Consider the following 15,414-nt stretch of genomic DNA (forward strand, 5'->3'; position numbering starts at 1 on the left):
TTGGCCCATATCTAGTTTTTTGACCATTTTTTAATGTCATTACTTTTTGTTCACATATGCCTTGCAGGTTAGGTTGTAATTCTTATAAATATATAGGCAATAAATTGATGGCAATTTTGCTCAGTGTGGCATGACGAAGTGCCATATGTCATCCTATCAAATGTACTGTATTTTTGGTTATTTTTTAACTTTGTATCCCCGGTTGTACCTCTGTATGTCGCTGTCTGCAGTTTAACACTTTTAAACAGTCGCAATAGCTTTTTGCTTTGATGAGCTAGGCTTAGTTTTTCTCCAAGCTTTATCCCTAAACATTTTACCTTACCATTTGGTTTTATTGGATTTCCTTCTATTTTGCTTTGATGAGCTAGGCTTCGTTTTTCTCCAAGCTTTATCCCTAAAGATTTTACCTTACCACTTGGTTTTATTGGATTCCCTTCTATTTTGCTTTGATGAGCTATGCTTAGTTTTTCTCCAAGCTCTATCCCTAAACATTTTACCTTACCATTTGGTTTTATTGGATTTCCTTCTATTTTGACAATAGGAGCAGTTGCAAGTTTTACTTTGAGTAAGAGCACTTATAGGGGAAATTTCCGTTTTACCTTCGTGTCCTTTCAGTATTTTGTTTTATCAGTTTTGCACTTTTCTTCTTGATTCGCCTTAGGCTATGGTCATTTTAATTTGAAACATAATGTAATAATATATTTTTTCTGCTCTGGCAGCTTCAATTTTAATAGGTAATTTAAATAAAGTTAATGAAAAGTTGAAAAATATATTACATTTAGTAGATGCCATCATGACATATCTCAACTGGAACCATATATCCAGAAGAAAACATTCTGAAATCTTCTACAGAAAAAAGAGAAAACAATCATGTTATACTTGTTTAAAAACAATAACTAATTATTAAATACGGTAAAAATTCAACCTATACAAATCATTTTAAAATTATCTGACTTATGTGTTCTTATTCAAATGACTCAAATTCACTCTGATCACTCGATTCATCCTCTGTTAATTCGCTTGCTTCCTGGGACAACTTTTTTTCGTCTTCATTTTCCATCATATCAGCATCCTCTGGTGGTTCCCATCGGTCTTTTTCTTCTTTATTGATTTTCCCGACATATTCTTTAAGGAATGTATTTCCCTGAAGGACTCGTTCCTTACAAGCGGTGCCAGACGTCAAGATGGGCAGTGCTGAAATGTCGGATTTCTCGACTTTTTCTCCAAAAGGATCTTTGCCAAACTGTATCAGGCTGATCGAAGTGCCGACTAGTTTTTTAATGAACTCATCCAAGTTCTCTTTTGAAAATGACTGAAACAATTCCAATTCATTAACCGGGTTATTAACAAAATTAATTTATAATTTACCTTATAGTGTTGATGACTCTCATCAATAATTAGAGAAACTATATCCATTACTTCATCATGCAATCCCATACTATCCAGAACTTTATAGAGTAGCATGAATACCTTCACAGAAAATTAATTATAAATTCCTTTAAAATCATACCGAAGTGTTTTTTCTAACCTGTGGTATGCAAAGTTTTCTTAGACACTGTAAATGTGATTTCCTAGGTTCGTCATCCAACAATGTGTCCACCAACCACCCACCATCAGGAAACAAAAGAACATTGTACAACTGTGCTTTCACGATCTACATAAAAATACCACGAAATTTACATATATTTTACAATCAATGAAAAATAAATGATATAATATGAAGTTATACCTTGGTTTCATGTGCCATACGATCATTCCAAATTGCCAAATCTTCATGATATCTTTTTAACTTGTGCTCGTATGCTACTGTTTCTGAAAAATTTTTCCTCACCTGACTCACAGGTGGATTTGGTTTAGAATTATGGAACTGTTCAAACCAGTGGATGAAGCCTTCTTGTGCATCCTGGAGCAATAAACGTAATTTAGTTTATTTTAAAAAGAGATCCTTTTAAGAAATATTACAACATACTAGATAAGCCTTGTAACAAAGATATTCTTTAAGAGATGAATCCACTTTCGGAGGCAAATTATGTCTTGTAACTCTACCCTGGTCATCCACCTCACATCTATATTGCTCCATGATTAATTCTGGCGATCCTTCAGGAATCTACAACCAATGTGTGATATCAGTAAAAGTTAAAGTTAAGGAAGAAGTCATTACCTTGTTGAAAGCCTTTCTCGCTGTAGAAAGCTTTTTGAGAGCAATGAATTCCCTTATTAACGCATTGCACTCCCATAAAGCCTCGGCTCTTTGCTGCGGATAAAATATCATCCAATCCAACGCTGATATCTTGTTCATGTCTTCTTGAGTCGCTTCGTGGGCTAACGATTCGCTGAGTTCCACATCTTGCTTGCGACTCCTTTAATTTCAATATTTTTAAAATTGTGAAAAAAAATTTAATTTATAACAGGCATACCTTATACTCTTTACAACTTTTTCCGTTATAATTGGTACGTTCATTTCGTATTTTTCGGCTGCAGTTAAGCACTCTTGCCTTTCACCGTAATCTGTGACCGTTTCCATGAATTGCGCGTACTGTTCAATTTGATCTTCTTCGGGTAAAAGAGAACAGTAGTACGCGATTGAATCCACATTTCCTTCTGGTATCAGAGCCTAAAGGAAATGAAAAGTTAATCTGAATTATGAATAATCCGAAATTTCGAAATAAATTGATGTTTAGTAATTTGGAAAAAATATATAAACGTATGTTTTGTCATTAATTTAATGGCAAATCTTGCATTAACAAACATACTTTTTTTTCATGTGAGGAGAAACCTCTAATATGCGATTGGCATATTCACTGATGGGCAAATTTAAAGCATCACTCAATTTATTTAATTTAGAATTCTTAGTTACAGGTAATTGGGAGCTATCATAGTCAAAACAAACAGTGAGTAATGCATTTGTTATTTCCTTTGTTTACTTTTGTACTGACTAATCCCATTTGCATAAAAAAACAGCATTATGCCCTTCCATTCTGCTATATCTAAAGATGGCTTTCAGTTTTTTTTTCTCTTTTTTCTTTCTTTAATCTCTGATATTTTTTCCTTCATTGATTTCATTTGGTTTTATTCTTAAACCTTTACGAAAATCAGGGCCCGGCAGCCGGCTTGTGGAACTCAGAAAACGACCAGGCTTCAATTCGCACGGAAACGTGTGGATTGGACATTGTAAGATTAAAGATGATGTAAGAGTTGGCCATTTTTATATGGGCAGAATTTCATATTGAGATGCTAAGGAGAAAGGTACGACCTATGATGTACGGTTCCTCAGGTGGTATTCCATGGTGGGTCATTGATGTTTTGAGGTGGCACCGAACTGTTTGTTGTGCAAGGATCTCAAACTTCACAGAGGTACTTCCAAGACATAATCAAACATGCAGTGCATGCCATTTGCCCCCTCCACATCGGTGAGATTGTTGCTAAGGCTGCATAGAGCACATATTGCGGATGTCTACATGATTGAGGTTGGAATTGGGTGCTTCATGTGTGGCCAGCTAGTCCAGTATTTAAACCCAATCAAACACCTTAGAATAGTTGGAAATGACTGTTCATTAAAAATGGTAAAGAAGAAATAGAAGAAAGATGTGATTCGTGCCACAGGTGGATCTACTTGGTATTAAAGGGGAAAAAAGTTTTTAAAATTTTTTTTTCCGAACCCATCGCCCCAGCTTTTTCATCTAAACCATCACCTTACATAAAAAGTATTAATTAATTTAAATAATTAATATGGTCAATTATGACTACTAACTAAAACGTATATAAACAGCAACTACTTGATGTTATATTTGCCTTGAAATTTGATTTGCATATTCAAAATTCCCAGCACACATTGCTCACAAGTCCGAGACTTGATCAGTGTTCAGAGGTCCTTACATATGCCGCTCTACCCCTGGTCCTCACAACACCCGAGTGCCATCTGCCCTACCAAAGGTCACACTGACTATTTTTTAAATTAGACTTCCACAATTAATCTGTCTTCATTGGGGGGAAAGGAAAAAAAAGTTTTAAAAAAACTTGTCCTACGAGCCTTTTACATCGACTAAAATTTTTTTCATTTTTTTTTTTTTTTTTTTTTTTTTTTTTGATTTTTTTTTTAAATAAGTAAAAAACGAGCCTTTTCCATTGAAAAAGTCTATGCGATTTTTTTTTCTATTTTTTGGGGTTATTTGCGTTTTTCTTGGAAAAAAAAGTTTTAAAAAACTTGTCCTACGAGCTTTTTACATCAAAAAAGGCAATAAATTTTTTGGTTTTTTTTTTTGTTTTTCTTGAAAAAAAAAGTAAAAACGAGCCTTTTACATAGAAAAAGAATAAAAAATTTTATATTTTTTGGGTTTTTTTTTGTTTTTCTTGAAAAATGTAAAAAACGAGCCCCTTTTACATCGAAAAAGACAAAAATTTTTCGATTTTTTTGTTTTTGTTTTTCTTGAAAAAAAAAAAACCCGTAAAAATCGAGCCTTTTACATCGAAAATGAATAAAAAATTTTTCGATTTTTTCTTTTTTTTAGTTTTTCTTGAAAAAAACGAGCCTTTTACATCGAAAAAGACAATACTTTTTTTCTATTTTTTGGGGGGTTATTTGCGTTTTTCTAGGAAAAAGTTAAAAACTTGTCCTACAAGCTTTTTACATTGAAAAAGACAAATTTTTTCTATTTTTTGGGGGGTTATTTACGTTTTTCTTGGAATAAAAAAAGTTAAAAACTTATCCTATGAGCTTTTTACATCGAAAAAGAATAAAAAAATTTTCTATTTTTTTGGGGTTTTTCTTGAAAAAAAAAAAAAAAAAAAAAGTTTAAAAAAACTTGTTCTAAGAGATTTTTACATCAAAAGACAATAAATTTTTTTTCGATTTTTTTTTTCTTGAAAAAAAAACGTAAAAAAACGAGCCTTTTACATCAAAAAAGACAATAAATTTTTTTTCGATTTTTTGGGTTATTTGTGTCCTACCTGTAAAAAACAGTCTCGAAATAGTGAAATCCTTGTCACTGAGTAATTTTTTAAATTAATTTATTTTTTAAAGAAATAGGTAATAAACATTTTCTTTTTAATCTCTTATTTTTACAACCAAACCTCTCTTTTTAGTAAGCAAAATATGAATAAATGTAAATAAATTAAAATTCGAGGGTATTGTCGTATTTATTTTTTACATCAGAGTATAATTTCAATGAAATTTTTTTTATTCTGATTTTCTCCACGTTAGCGGTTCTGTGTTCGAATCCCAACATAGCCCATTGCTTTTTAATTGATAATATTATAAAAGAAAGTATTTAAAGCAGTTTGACCCCTCATCTGATACTCAGTGAGTGGGTAGTTGGATTTTAAGACTTCCTGCATGACAGGATTTTCTTTTTTTACTTATCAGAGACGATTAAAAAAAAAATGTTTTATAAAATGTGTGATATTAATGTCACTATTCTTAACTCACGTTGACATACGCTTTGATGACATTATCGCCCAAATTCTCAGGAGTGGAATATCCGAGGAGTCTTAAAATGAGTACCAAATGTGTGATGAAACGTAAAAACTGAGGTTGGCACTGTTCCTCCAACCATTTGGAACATTTGACAAGTAACTCTCCCGGTGATCCGAGTATTATCATTTCCTGTATTATCCTATCAGGCCGACTACCTTCACCGGTATTTCCAATTTCTTTGAGAATCCCTTCCATTGTTTTCCTAGAATAAAATTTGACCAATAATTTATTTATAATCACATTTATTTATTACATTCAAAATGAAATTATAGACACTCACAAATAACCCCAATACTGCACAGGCATATCTATGTAATCTTTAAACGAATTGTCTCTAATTTCTCTTTCGACTAAAATGTCGACGGCTGTTCGAGTATATGCCCACAATTTATCTTCCCAGCTGGTACAGTGCGGCAAAACTGAATCCAAATGGCCACACAAAGAACCCATAATCGCCTTGTCATCTTCAGACACTCGAGGATCTTCACACATCCTCCAAGCACACAATTTCCAAATGTCCCTAAAAAAAAATTGTTTAAACCCAGGATGTAGAATTAGAAAGGCCAAAATATACCTCAAAGGGTTTCCTTCGACAGGAAGTTTCTCATTGTTATCTTGTTTTAAATAATTTGGATCATGGAACAATCTCCAACCGTCTAGAGTAGATGCCCTCCATGCTTGACCACAGTGAATACAAAGCTTTTGCGCTTTGTCTAATTGGCCTCGCCGAATTTCAAAAAATACCTAAAATATGTATTTAAAATAATGCAACATAATTCGAACCATTATCATTTCATACCTGTTTTAAAAGGCGTTTCTCATCATCCATATCTAAATCGTGTAAAGGTTTGTTTTCCCTGAGAGGAGCATCTGGGTCAAGGCTTGAAACAATTTCCCTCGTGCTCTTATAGGCAATATTCGACGTTTGCAATTGATAAAGTGTATTTTCCCAAGCAACCGTCATATCAGTATAATGTGCAATATCATCTCTATCTAATAATTCCCATTCATCTCTGGCATTCCTTTCCAGCCAATCGATGACAAGTTGGGCCTTTAAAATCCAAGAAAATCAAATAACGGTTCAATTAAAAATAAATATAAAAAATAATATACCTCTCTAATGGAACTGTTATTTTGATAATAATTTAAAATTATATCTTTTTCACTTAACGGACTATTAAATCCCATATTAACATTTTCATTAAATTCATCCTGATAGGTAGTCCTATTTTTGTATAGAGCAAAAAGTAATCTCCAAGTATTTCTCTCTTGAACTAGCCATGATATATCCTAAAATAAATTATTTTCTTTAATAATCCAAAACGTTTCTTCGATATTTTCTGGGATAGTTACGTTTCCTTGTTGATCTGTGAACCCTCTTCCTGATGATATTGATTCAATAGTTGTTGTACATACTTCAATGAAATTAGATATTACATCAAACACTTGCTGTGTGTCCCCCTGGGTTTGAAATATTGTTTGAAACTGGAGGAACAAATTATCCGATGCTAAAAATGTTCAATCAGATCAAATAATGTATAAAAGATAAATATTTCATAAATTATTAAAATTAAATTTTAAATTTTTTTTAGCAATAATTCCAACTCAGTACAACTTCATTGATTATAATATTGCCAACACACAAGGTTTTATGTACTTATATAGTATAGCATAAACATAATGTACACTTCTATTAATTATCCTTTTTATATAAGGTCTTGGTTGAGATGAAAAAGTCAGTGACATGAGCATGATTCGAATCCATGACCTTCGGCTCGATACGCTGCTGCTCTAACCAATTGAGTTATTGTGGCTTTAAGTTCTCTAAGGTTGTGGGTTCAAATCCAAATTGTGACACTAACTTTTCCATCTCAACCAAGACCTAAGATAAAAAAAATTAATTGAAATAATCAATATGGTCAATTGGTCAATTATGTATGGATTTTTTTTTTTTTTTTTTTTTTTTTTTTTTTGAGGCCCTCTTTTTTATATCAATTATTAAACAAACCACAAACCACTCTTCATGGGAGTTAATGGCATGTAATAGTTTAAGACCGGAGAAATAAATAGAATAAAGAAATTAGAGAATCAAGGTTTATTTTTTTAATTTTTTTTTTTTAACTCTATCTGCATAGACAATAATGAATTTTCTTGCCATTTTATAGAGTGAGAATAAACATTAGATGGTGGTATAAGTAAACAGTGGAAAAATTTCATATTTAATTATCATTAATTTTAACTTGGCATTTGGCCTCAGTGGGAAGACTAAATCATAACAGAAGACCCTACCAAAGCAAAAATGAATAAAACTATCTCAGTTAATGTTTAGCTATGGTTCTAAAATACATGTATTGAAAAATGACATTAAATAGATGGTGGTATAAGTAAACAGTGGAAAAATTTCATATTTAATTATCGTTAATTTTAACTTGGCATTTGGCCTCAGTGGGTAGACTAAATCTTAACAGAAGACCCTATCAAAGCAAAAATGAATAAAAATATCTCAGTTAATGTTTAACTATGGTTCTAAAATACATGTATTGAAAAATGACATTAAATAGTTTCATTTATTATGTGGAACTTGTATGCAAAAAATTGTCTCCAGTAACGTCAACCATCTTAAAAAAGTTCCACCAGATTTTAAGTAATCTGACTGCGTAATTTTTGAAAAGGTTTTCGATATAATTAAATTGGACCAACTTTTCTCACCAAATCATCTCACCAGAAATATAAACAATTAACTTTCAATTGCACAATATTGATAAAAGGTCATACATATTATTTGAATCGGTTTTTCTATAAAACGTAAAAGGTTCTCTTTAAATAGTAGGATTGTTGCTTACAGTAATTCACTATAGTGGTCATCATTGTTGACATTGTAGTGTCCAATAGGCCGGACAGTTCATCAGGGTTGATTGTTATCGATAAGCTGTTGAAGTCTGACATCCTCAATTTTTTCATTTTCTTCCGTCTCTTAGGACTTAATTCTACATCAGAAAAACCCAATGTGTTCGACATCATGTTACCCGCTAAAAAATAAAATAATTAATTAATAAAAGTAAAAAGTAATAATCCTTTTAAAAAAACAAAAGGTTGTATGAAAAATTTATAAATGAAGTATTAGGGAAATTATATATTAAAAAATTTACCTAAACAAGTGTGTTTAAATAATGATTCAAATCAGTGCTGGTGACAGAATTTTTTTTAAAACCCTTTTTCCCCCAAGCTATACCTTTCATAGCATAAATTTATGGTTTGGGAGGGTTGATGGCAGTCTATTTAGTTTATGCCTAGAATATGAATAATATAGTACTACATGGCCCTACTGGATGGAAATTACGAATGTGAATTTAATAATTGTTTAGTCGGAGAAAATATTTCCTTATTGCAAGTTTGTTTGTGTTGAACATATCAATTGTAGACTGCTTATTACCAAAAGTTAAAATTCTAAAAGTGCTAGAATGAAGTAAGTAATTATATTTTTGAGTTTGGACTGAGAAGGGAATTTTGAGTGTTGTGAGAGCTGACATTAAAATTGGGGGCTATTAATGTTACTATTGATAAGGCTTAAGTATAGATGATCGGAGGAAATATCCGCAGAAGGGATTTTTAATTTAAAAGGAGCATTCTTAAAAATTTAAGTTTGGTACAAAGATACTTTTGATAGGGTGACCAGATAGGACTAGCATACTCTAAACAACTACGAATTATGAGGCAGAGTTGAGTATTGCGAATCACAAACAGTAAAAATTTATTAGTAATATTGGTTACATGCTGACAAAATTCAAGGGAATGAGTTAATGCCACACTAAGATTTTTTAAATGTGGCCACAGTTTGTAGTTGCAATTTGTAACCAGAATAGGATGAATTAACTTTTTTATTAGATATAAAAAAATGACATCATAAAGCTGTTATTAAAGTTTAAGTACATTTTTTGAGAACCAATCAATAAAATTTGAAAAAGCAATTTAAAGTATTTTTGTGCCATTATCATTATTAATTATATGGTACGGCTGGACGACAGCAAAGAGCAAGAATTTTAATTTCTGAGGGAGAAATTTAGCAACATCTTTAATAAAGATCAGAAATAATAAAGGGCCTAAATGAGAATCCAGCGGCACTCCAGATTTTGTGTTGATAAATTCAGACAAGGAATTATTAATTCTTACTTGAAGTTGTCTACCATGCAAATAACCATGAAACCACAACAATATGGGCCCACGGAAGCCCAGAACATTTAATTTCGATAAAAGCAAATTAGAATTGACACAATCAAAAGCCTTACTTATGTCAAAGTACATCAATTTGTTTATTGTAGGAAAAAGCATTTAGTATAGAATTTTCAACAGCAGATTTGACGTGGTTGATTTGTTAAGTTGAAAACCATGTTCGGATAGTATAAATTTTTGAGGGGCTATGATATCATAGACAAGAGATTTGTAAAGTTTAGCAATGAAAGAATGATGAGAATCTACATTCTCATCTCACCTTCATCATTTCTATGTAATAACGGTTTGTATGTTCTCAACTTTTGAAATAATTATATGGGTTAAAAACTCCTGCTGTGTTAAAGGTTTTTTGGTACTTATTATTGTTTCTACCACCGGTTATTTCTTAAACAAGATTTTTTTTAAATAAATCAATAACGAAGCTTACCCATGCTGGGAATGCTGCCCATGGAATAATTCGATTTATGCTTACGAAATTGTTGAACGTTTCCAGGAGATATGTATTCCTCCCTTTCCTGTTCAACGTTGCTGTGCCATTCCATTTTGTAAAGCCAATAAAATCGTAACTAAACGAAGTACAAATTTTACAAAATAGGCCTAAATTATTGCGGCCCAACACGTCTAACTACTACACTTTATAAAAAATAATTAATAGTAAGTACAACGCGTTCATCTACTAGGCTCGATTTACCGCTTAATCAGGTTATCCATTTGAGTAGGTTGCAGTATGAAGCATAGAAGGACAAGGTAAACCGTTTCTATGTGACGTCATAAAAAGAAAATTTCTTCAAATGAAAAGTCTCTACGTTGTTAAGGTACAATAATAATTAAAAGTAAATCCATTATCTTGGGAATTAAAACCGAAAATGGCCTATTGGCTATTCACGGCAAAAATAAGACCCAGAATGGATCATTAATCTGGTGGAAAAAAAGCTCAACAAAAAGTAGCTACCCAAACATTAGGCAGCATACAAATACTAGCAAACCTATGTATCACAGGGGCAATGAGAACAACCCCTACAAATGCATTAGAAACTCTGCTAAACCTACCTCCACTGGAAATGTTTATACAAAGAGAGGCTAGGAAAAGCTCATTTAGGTTCCAGAAATCAAATTGGATAGGAATTAAACAATTCGGGCATACAACCATAATATTGACTGTCGCTGCTACAATTTGATTCCCTAAGTTTTTCTCGTATTTTAGGGTTGTTAGTAATTAAATCTCCATTGAGCTGTTGCTTTGTACTCGAAGATGATATGGGTGGCTGTTTCCTCCTCTTCATTGCATAATCTGCAGATGGGATCATCGTTTTATATGCCCATGTTGTGTTTTCAGATGCCAGTGACCGGTTAGTAGTCCTACCTCTCCTCTAACCGAAGAGCTCAAATCTAAGTTTTGACAATTTTCTAATCTACTTTCCTCACAGAATGTTTGTTCAAATATGCAAAAAAGCAATGTTTTATTGATTTATCTTTTTAAATCATACCAGATTATAATACTCTGCGTCGTCTTTGTTTTTATGTTAACCAACAAAGAAATTATTACAGCAAAAATAATAGGCTTTAATCTATAAATAACAATTTATGCTCATTTATTTAAATTTACTTTATAAATATTGATTATTTATTATTGATTATTATTTTTATTAATATTGATTATTAGGAGGACGTGAGATGCGGTCTAGTGTGACGTAGGTTTTAGAAAGACATTTTCTTTATCGTGCCAACGTTTCGATCTTTATTGAGATCATCTTCAGGGATCAAAGTGTTTGTTTTCTATGTAGGTGTGTCATTCTTGTGTGTCGTGTTGTATTAATATTTCAATTTATACAATACAAATAAATTCATTCGACCAGAATTATATTTGATCTCTCCGGCTTCAAAATTAATGAATTTGAATTTTGTTTTCAATTTTCAAAAAATGTCTTGGCAAAACCGAACCTATTCACACGTATCCGCCACTTATGCGTTTTCGATATTATGGAATGTAGACTCATTAAAAAAGCTTGGTCCAAATCCGTAACCCACAACCTGATCCTCTACACTGGGAAGAGTTCTTCGGTGCTTTAGAGAAACAGGGCTTTACACTAGAAGGCCAGTTTTTACTCTTTCTGTTACAACGATGAGGAGAAGTATTCTTCCAAAACACAGTGTTTCCTCTTATTTAGTGTATAACTGATCTGGAACCACCAGATCAACTGGAACCAACCCGACCAAGGGAATCCTTTGAAATTCCATCTAAGTGTTTCCTGCCTTGGCGCAGGAGGCGTAGATGTCGCTGGACGTCTCATTGCTGTAGTGTGCTAGAGTAAATGGTGATATACTCATCACACCTAATTTAGGCTTGCTCAGACGATTCTTGATGTATTGTGTTCTTTGGAATAATTCCTATACCTCGCATGCTCTGTTTCCCGTTGGCGGGAACTTTCTTATACCAGATGATTCCGCTTTGTTTCCCTGTGATTGTTTCAATAAAACCACCGATCTATCAACATATCGCTAAATGCTAAATTGTCGCTCTATTATATTTATTGTAACTACGTGCAAGTGCATGTTGATCTTTTTGTTGTTGAAATTGGGCGTAGGATAAAAGCCACCTATCATGTTTTCTGTGTGATTTGTTCGATAAAATTCACATGGCTTTGGCAGAACGAAATCCATCTAACTTTTGTTTCAAGAATCATTTATCTATTGCGTACCTTAATGACTAAATATTATACTTATATACTGTATTTGTGGCGCTGTTTGTGAATCAGGTATTGTCCGAACAAGCTGCTAAGAGGAAATTTTATAAATCAACAATACATCCGATTAAGGAGAAGTGGTAGAGTAAGAAATAGAACAAAATTGTATTGATTTTTAAGTTTTAATTTTTATTCACATTTACACTGATATAACTAAATACAGATTCTAGTTATTTTCCTGGACTGGGAACCATGCTGCACAGGCTTCTGAAGCAATTTCGCACATTGTAGAAAGTGCCTTTCCTGCGGTTTCATAATCTACAAACAAAAAATTATATGAACTCTGTCCTATGCCAAATTTTTGCGTGTCATATTTGAAATACGTTCAAATAATCATTTTAGTAAGGTCTTTTTAAAAGGAACAGAAAAAAGTATATTTGCTAATTCTGATCGACCGATAACCAATCACTTGATATTTAAGCTAAAGATTTTACCAGTTGGAGGTCCAGTGCGTTTTCCGAAGATACTGCCGTTGAATGGAGGCTTCTTGTATGATGCGGTAGCCACGTCAAAAACCAGAAAGGAAATGACGAGGAGAAGGCAGCTGGCAAAGATGACTCGGCTCATGTTTAAATTCGTCTGTTACTGCAGAAATAACCTAATAAAATAATTTATTTATTAAATCTTTCCAGAATGGACATTTTAAAATTGTTTTTTGGTTAAACCTTATAATTCTGGACGTTTATATAATTTTTTCTCCCAAGAATATCTCAGGGTCTCAAAGGCCTAAAATGACAGTCGAACGAGCTAAATATAAGAGGGAGCTAATCCTGAAAAGAAACCGTAAAGGGAAGAAAATCCTAATGTTTCACCTCCGGTCTCTTCCATCTCGAGGCCCCCCAAAAACCAGCGCCAACGCCAGCCAAAAATGGTAAAAGGTACAAGTCACTGGGTAGCATCCCATCATCAAGAGGCAGTGCTCTTAAGACATGTACTAAGGAAAACAAAATTGAGGTGACCTATATGGAACATACCATCCCCCATTGGAACATAGTTGGTGGGAAGGGCAATGAAATATATCAGCAAGCACCCAAAGCACTAAAAATGGCCGTGGTGTTGGAGAAATACCCAGACAAAGAATTAACAGCCCATCAGGGCAGGGCCGTCCAGCGAGCCGTCCTAGCTAAGGTTTGGAGCTGCAAAAACTACAAAGGACCTCGGTTCAGGAATGTGTAACTAGAAAAAGGGGCTGTCCTGATAACCTCAGAGACCAAGGCTCGTGAAAACTGGAGGATTCGCTGAACATCCAGGAAATAGCATAAGAATTTCTTGGACATTGAACATCTTTACAACATCCATTAGTCTCAACAGATTATAAAGGAGAGGAAGAACACAGGAGAAAATTAGTTACAATGATATGGTATACAGATTGCAAAACGCTAGGGAGCCAAGACACAAAGGAATTTTGGGTAATGAAAAAGCAGACACTCTGGCCAGAGGAGAGGATCTGCAAGATCATGTATAGGCTATGAACCTATACTTGGTGTAACAAAAAGAATAGACAGAACCCTCCAACATAGAATAAATGCAAAAAAAGAGAAGTGGATAAACTCTAAGGGCTCTAGACAAAGTGATAACACAACCCTTACCAAGAATAGCAAACTCACTGCTTCAATTGGAGAGGGTCAGAATCATAGGAGTGATAGGACTATTAACCGGTCACTGGCATTTTTAAGAAAACATCTACATAACATGGGCAAATTTATAATGGTGCAGAATATACAATGAGGAGGAAGATACAAAGATACCCATATCATCTTCGAATGCTTAGTAACCGAATGAAATTGCAGCAGCTATAACCAATGATGCTTCTGAAAAGATAGCCAGAAGATTGAAGCGCTTGGTGAGCACAAACCCCGCTTCCTAGCATCATCATCATCATCATCAACAACATTTCTTTATATTATGTCTTAGCCGTTGATATAAATTTTCCAAAGGGTGTACTTACCTTTCTGAATAGTCAGGACAGACTGGTGCTTTCCGGTAAAGTCTCGGGACTTTATATAGCACCCACCTCGGATCGGATAACAGCATTAGCTCTGGAATCAGCCCTTAATTGCGGCCAAGGTACCGCCCAATCCCTGCGAGATTGAAAAAAATCGAATGATGTTATTTTAAGAGGAAATCTTTGGAGTAATAATATATTGAAAGAAGCATAGTCAAATTGATTGAGTAACAAACAAGCTAGTCAAATTTTGGATATTATCTCACAAAAATTTTGTTTTTTAATTGGCTCTTGTTCTAAGTTGAATTTTTAGAAATCAATTATTGTTACAAGAGTTTCATATAAAAAAATCGATTAAAATGTTAAATCATTTTAAGCTGTTTGGCGTTATTAACAAAGCGTCTTACTAGTTATTAATTATTATGCATATCGTAAATGATTATAACAAGAAAACGTAAAAAAAATTCCACGTAATTACAGATAAGGTACAATGTTTTCTTTTATAAACCGTAATTAATCAGAGTTAGTAAGATTATTATAACGAGAAATAATCTAATTTTATTTATGAAAAGAAATCTTGATGATTTATCAATTTCTAACAGATGTCGTACCACACCGTACCATTCTCAGAGCGCAAATAAACTACAAACAAAATTTGATATACGATCAAATTCAATTCAACAAATCAGTTTTTGTTGCGATGAATAACAGCTACATAAATTTAACATTCTAAGGCTAAATAAAAAATAAACAGAAATTCTACTCAAATCTCAAACATTAAACCCTAACATCAGCACACACACACACACACACACACACACACACACACATTCTTTCTAAATAAGTAAAGAAATGAAACTATTTTGAACGTACAAAATATTTTACTAGTTCTTTAAATTCACAAATTTCGTGGTCCGCTTGACCAATTAAATCATTACAATTAATTAAGGTTTTTAGTTGAGATGAAAAAAGTCAATGGCACGAGGAGGATTCGAACCCACGATCTTCTGCTAGATACGCCG

The 15,414-nt window shown here is 33.1% G+C and overlaps 2 protein-coding genes across 3 annotated transcripts; both read right to left on the bottom strand.

The window, feature by feature from the left end:
- Positions 1-753: 753 nt before the first annotated feature.
- On the bottom strand, positions 754-10,425 carry LOC106664632 (nuclear pore complex protein Nup107). Its single transcript, XM_014390543.2, has 15 exons — positions 10,131-10,425; positions 8,317-8,502; positions 6,827-6,981; positions 6,587-6,763; positions 6,273-6,524; positions 6,048-6,217; positions 5,754-5,993; positions 5,426-5,675; positions 2,418-2,614; positions 2,162-2,360; positions 1,970-2,107; positions 1,730-1,903; positions 1,529-1,654; positions 1,369-1,470; positions 754-1,312 (listed from the first exon to the last, which is right to left on the bottom strand). Exons 1-15 carry the CDS (start codon positions 10,243-10,245, stop codon positions 965-967), a joined length of 2,829 nt encoding a protein of 942 aa, XP_014246029.1. The 5' UTR covers positions 10,246-10,425; the 3' UTR covers positions 754-964.
- Positions 10,426-12,550: 2,125 nt separating this feature from the next.
- LOC106664567 (SIFamide-related peptide) lies at positions 12,551-14,489 on the bottom strand. 2 transcript variants are annotated; one of them, XM_014390408.2, is made up of 3 exons: positions 14,396-14,489; positions 12,882-13,045; positions 12,551-12,705 (listed from the first exon to the last, which is right to left on the bottom strand). In XM_014390408.2, exons 2-3 carry the CDS (start codon positions 13,012-13,014, stop codon positions 12,614-12,616), a joined length of 225 nt encoding a protein of 74 aa, XP_014245894.1. In that variant the 5' UTR covers positions 13,015-13,045; positions 14,396-14,489; the 3' UTR covers positions 12,551-12,613. The 2 variants fall into 2 exon arrangements, with proteins under 2 accessions (XP_014245894.1, XP_024081846.1); XM_024226078.1 differs by lacking the exon at positions 14,396-14,489 and adding an exon at positions 14,037-14,057.
- Positions 14,490-15,414: the final 925 nt, after the last annotated feature.

Source organism: Cimex lectularius, unplaced genomic scaffold (assembly GCF_000648675.2).
Source record: "Cimex lectularius strain Harlan isolate CLEC.00 unplaced genomic scaffold, Clec_2.1 scaffold112, whole genome shotgun sequence".
Classification (NCBI taxonomy): Eukaryota; Metazoa; Arthropoda; class Insecta; order Hemiptera; family Cimicidae; genus Cimex; species Cimex lectularius.

Coding starts and splice junctions, on each gene's coding strand:
- LOC106664632 (XM_014390543.2), bottom strand. CDS start 10,245: ATGGAATGGCACAGCAACGTTGAACAGGAAAGGGAGGAATACATATCT. Junction 2,615..5,425: donor TCATCAAAGCGTATGTCAAC/GTGAGTTAAGAA, acceptor CATTTCCTTTAG/GCTCTGATACCAGAAGGAAA. Junction 1,313..1,368: donor AGAGTCATCAACACTATAAG/GTAAATTATAAA, acceptor GAATTGTTTCAG/TCATTTTCAAAAGAGAACTT.
- LOC106664567 (XM_014390408.2), bottom strand. CDS start 13,014: ATGAGCCGAGTCATCTTTGCCAGCTGCCTTCTCCTCGTCATTTCCTTT. Junction 12,706..12,881: donor ACGCACTGGACCTCCAACTG/GTAAAATCTTTA, acceptor TTTTGTTTGTAG/ATTATGAAACCGCAGGAAAG.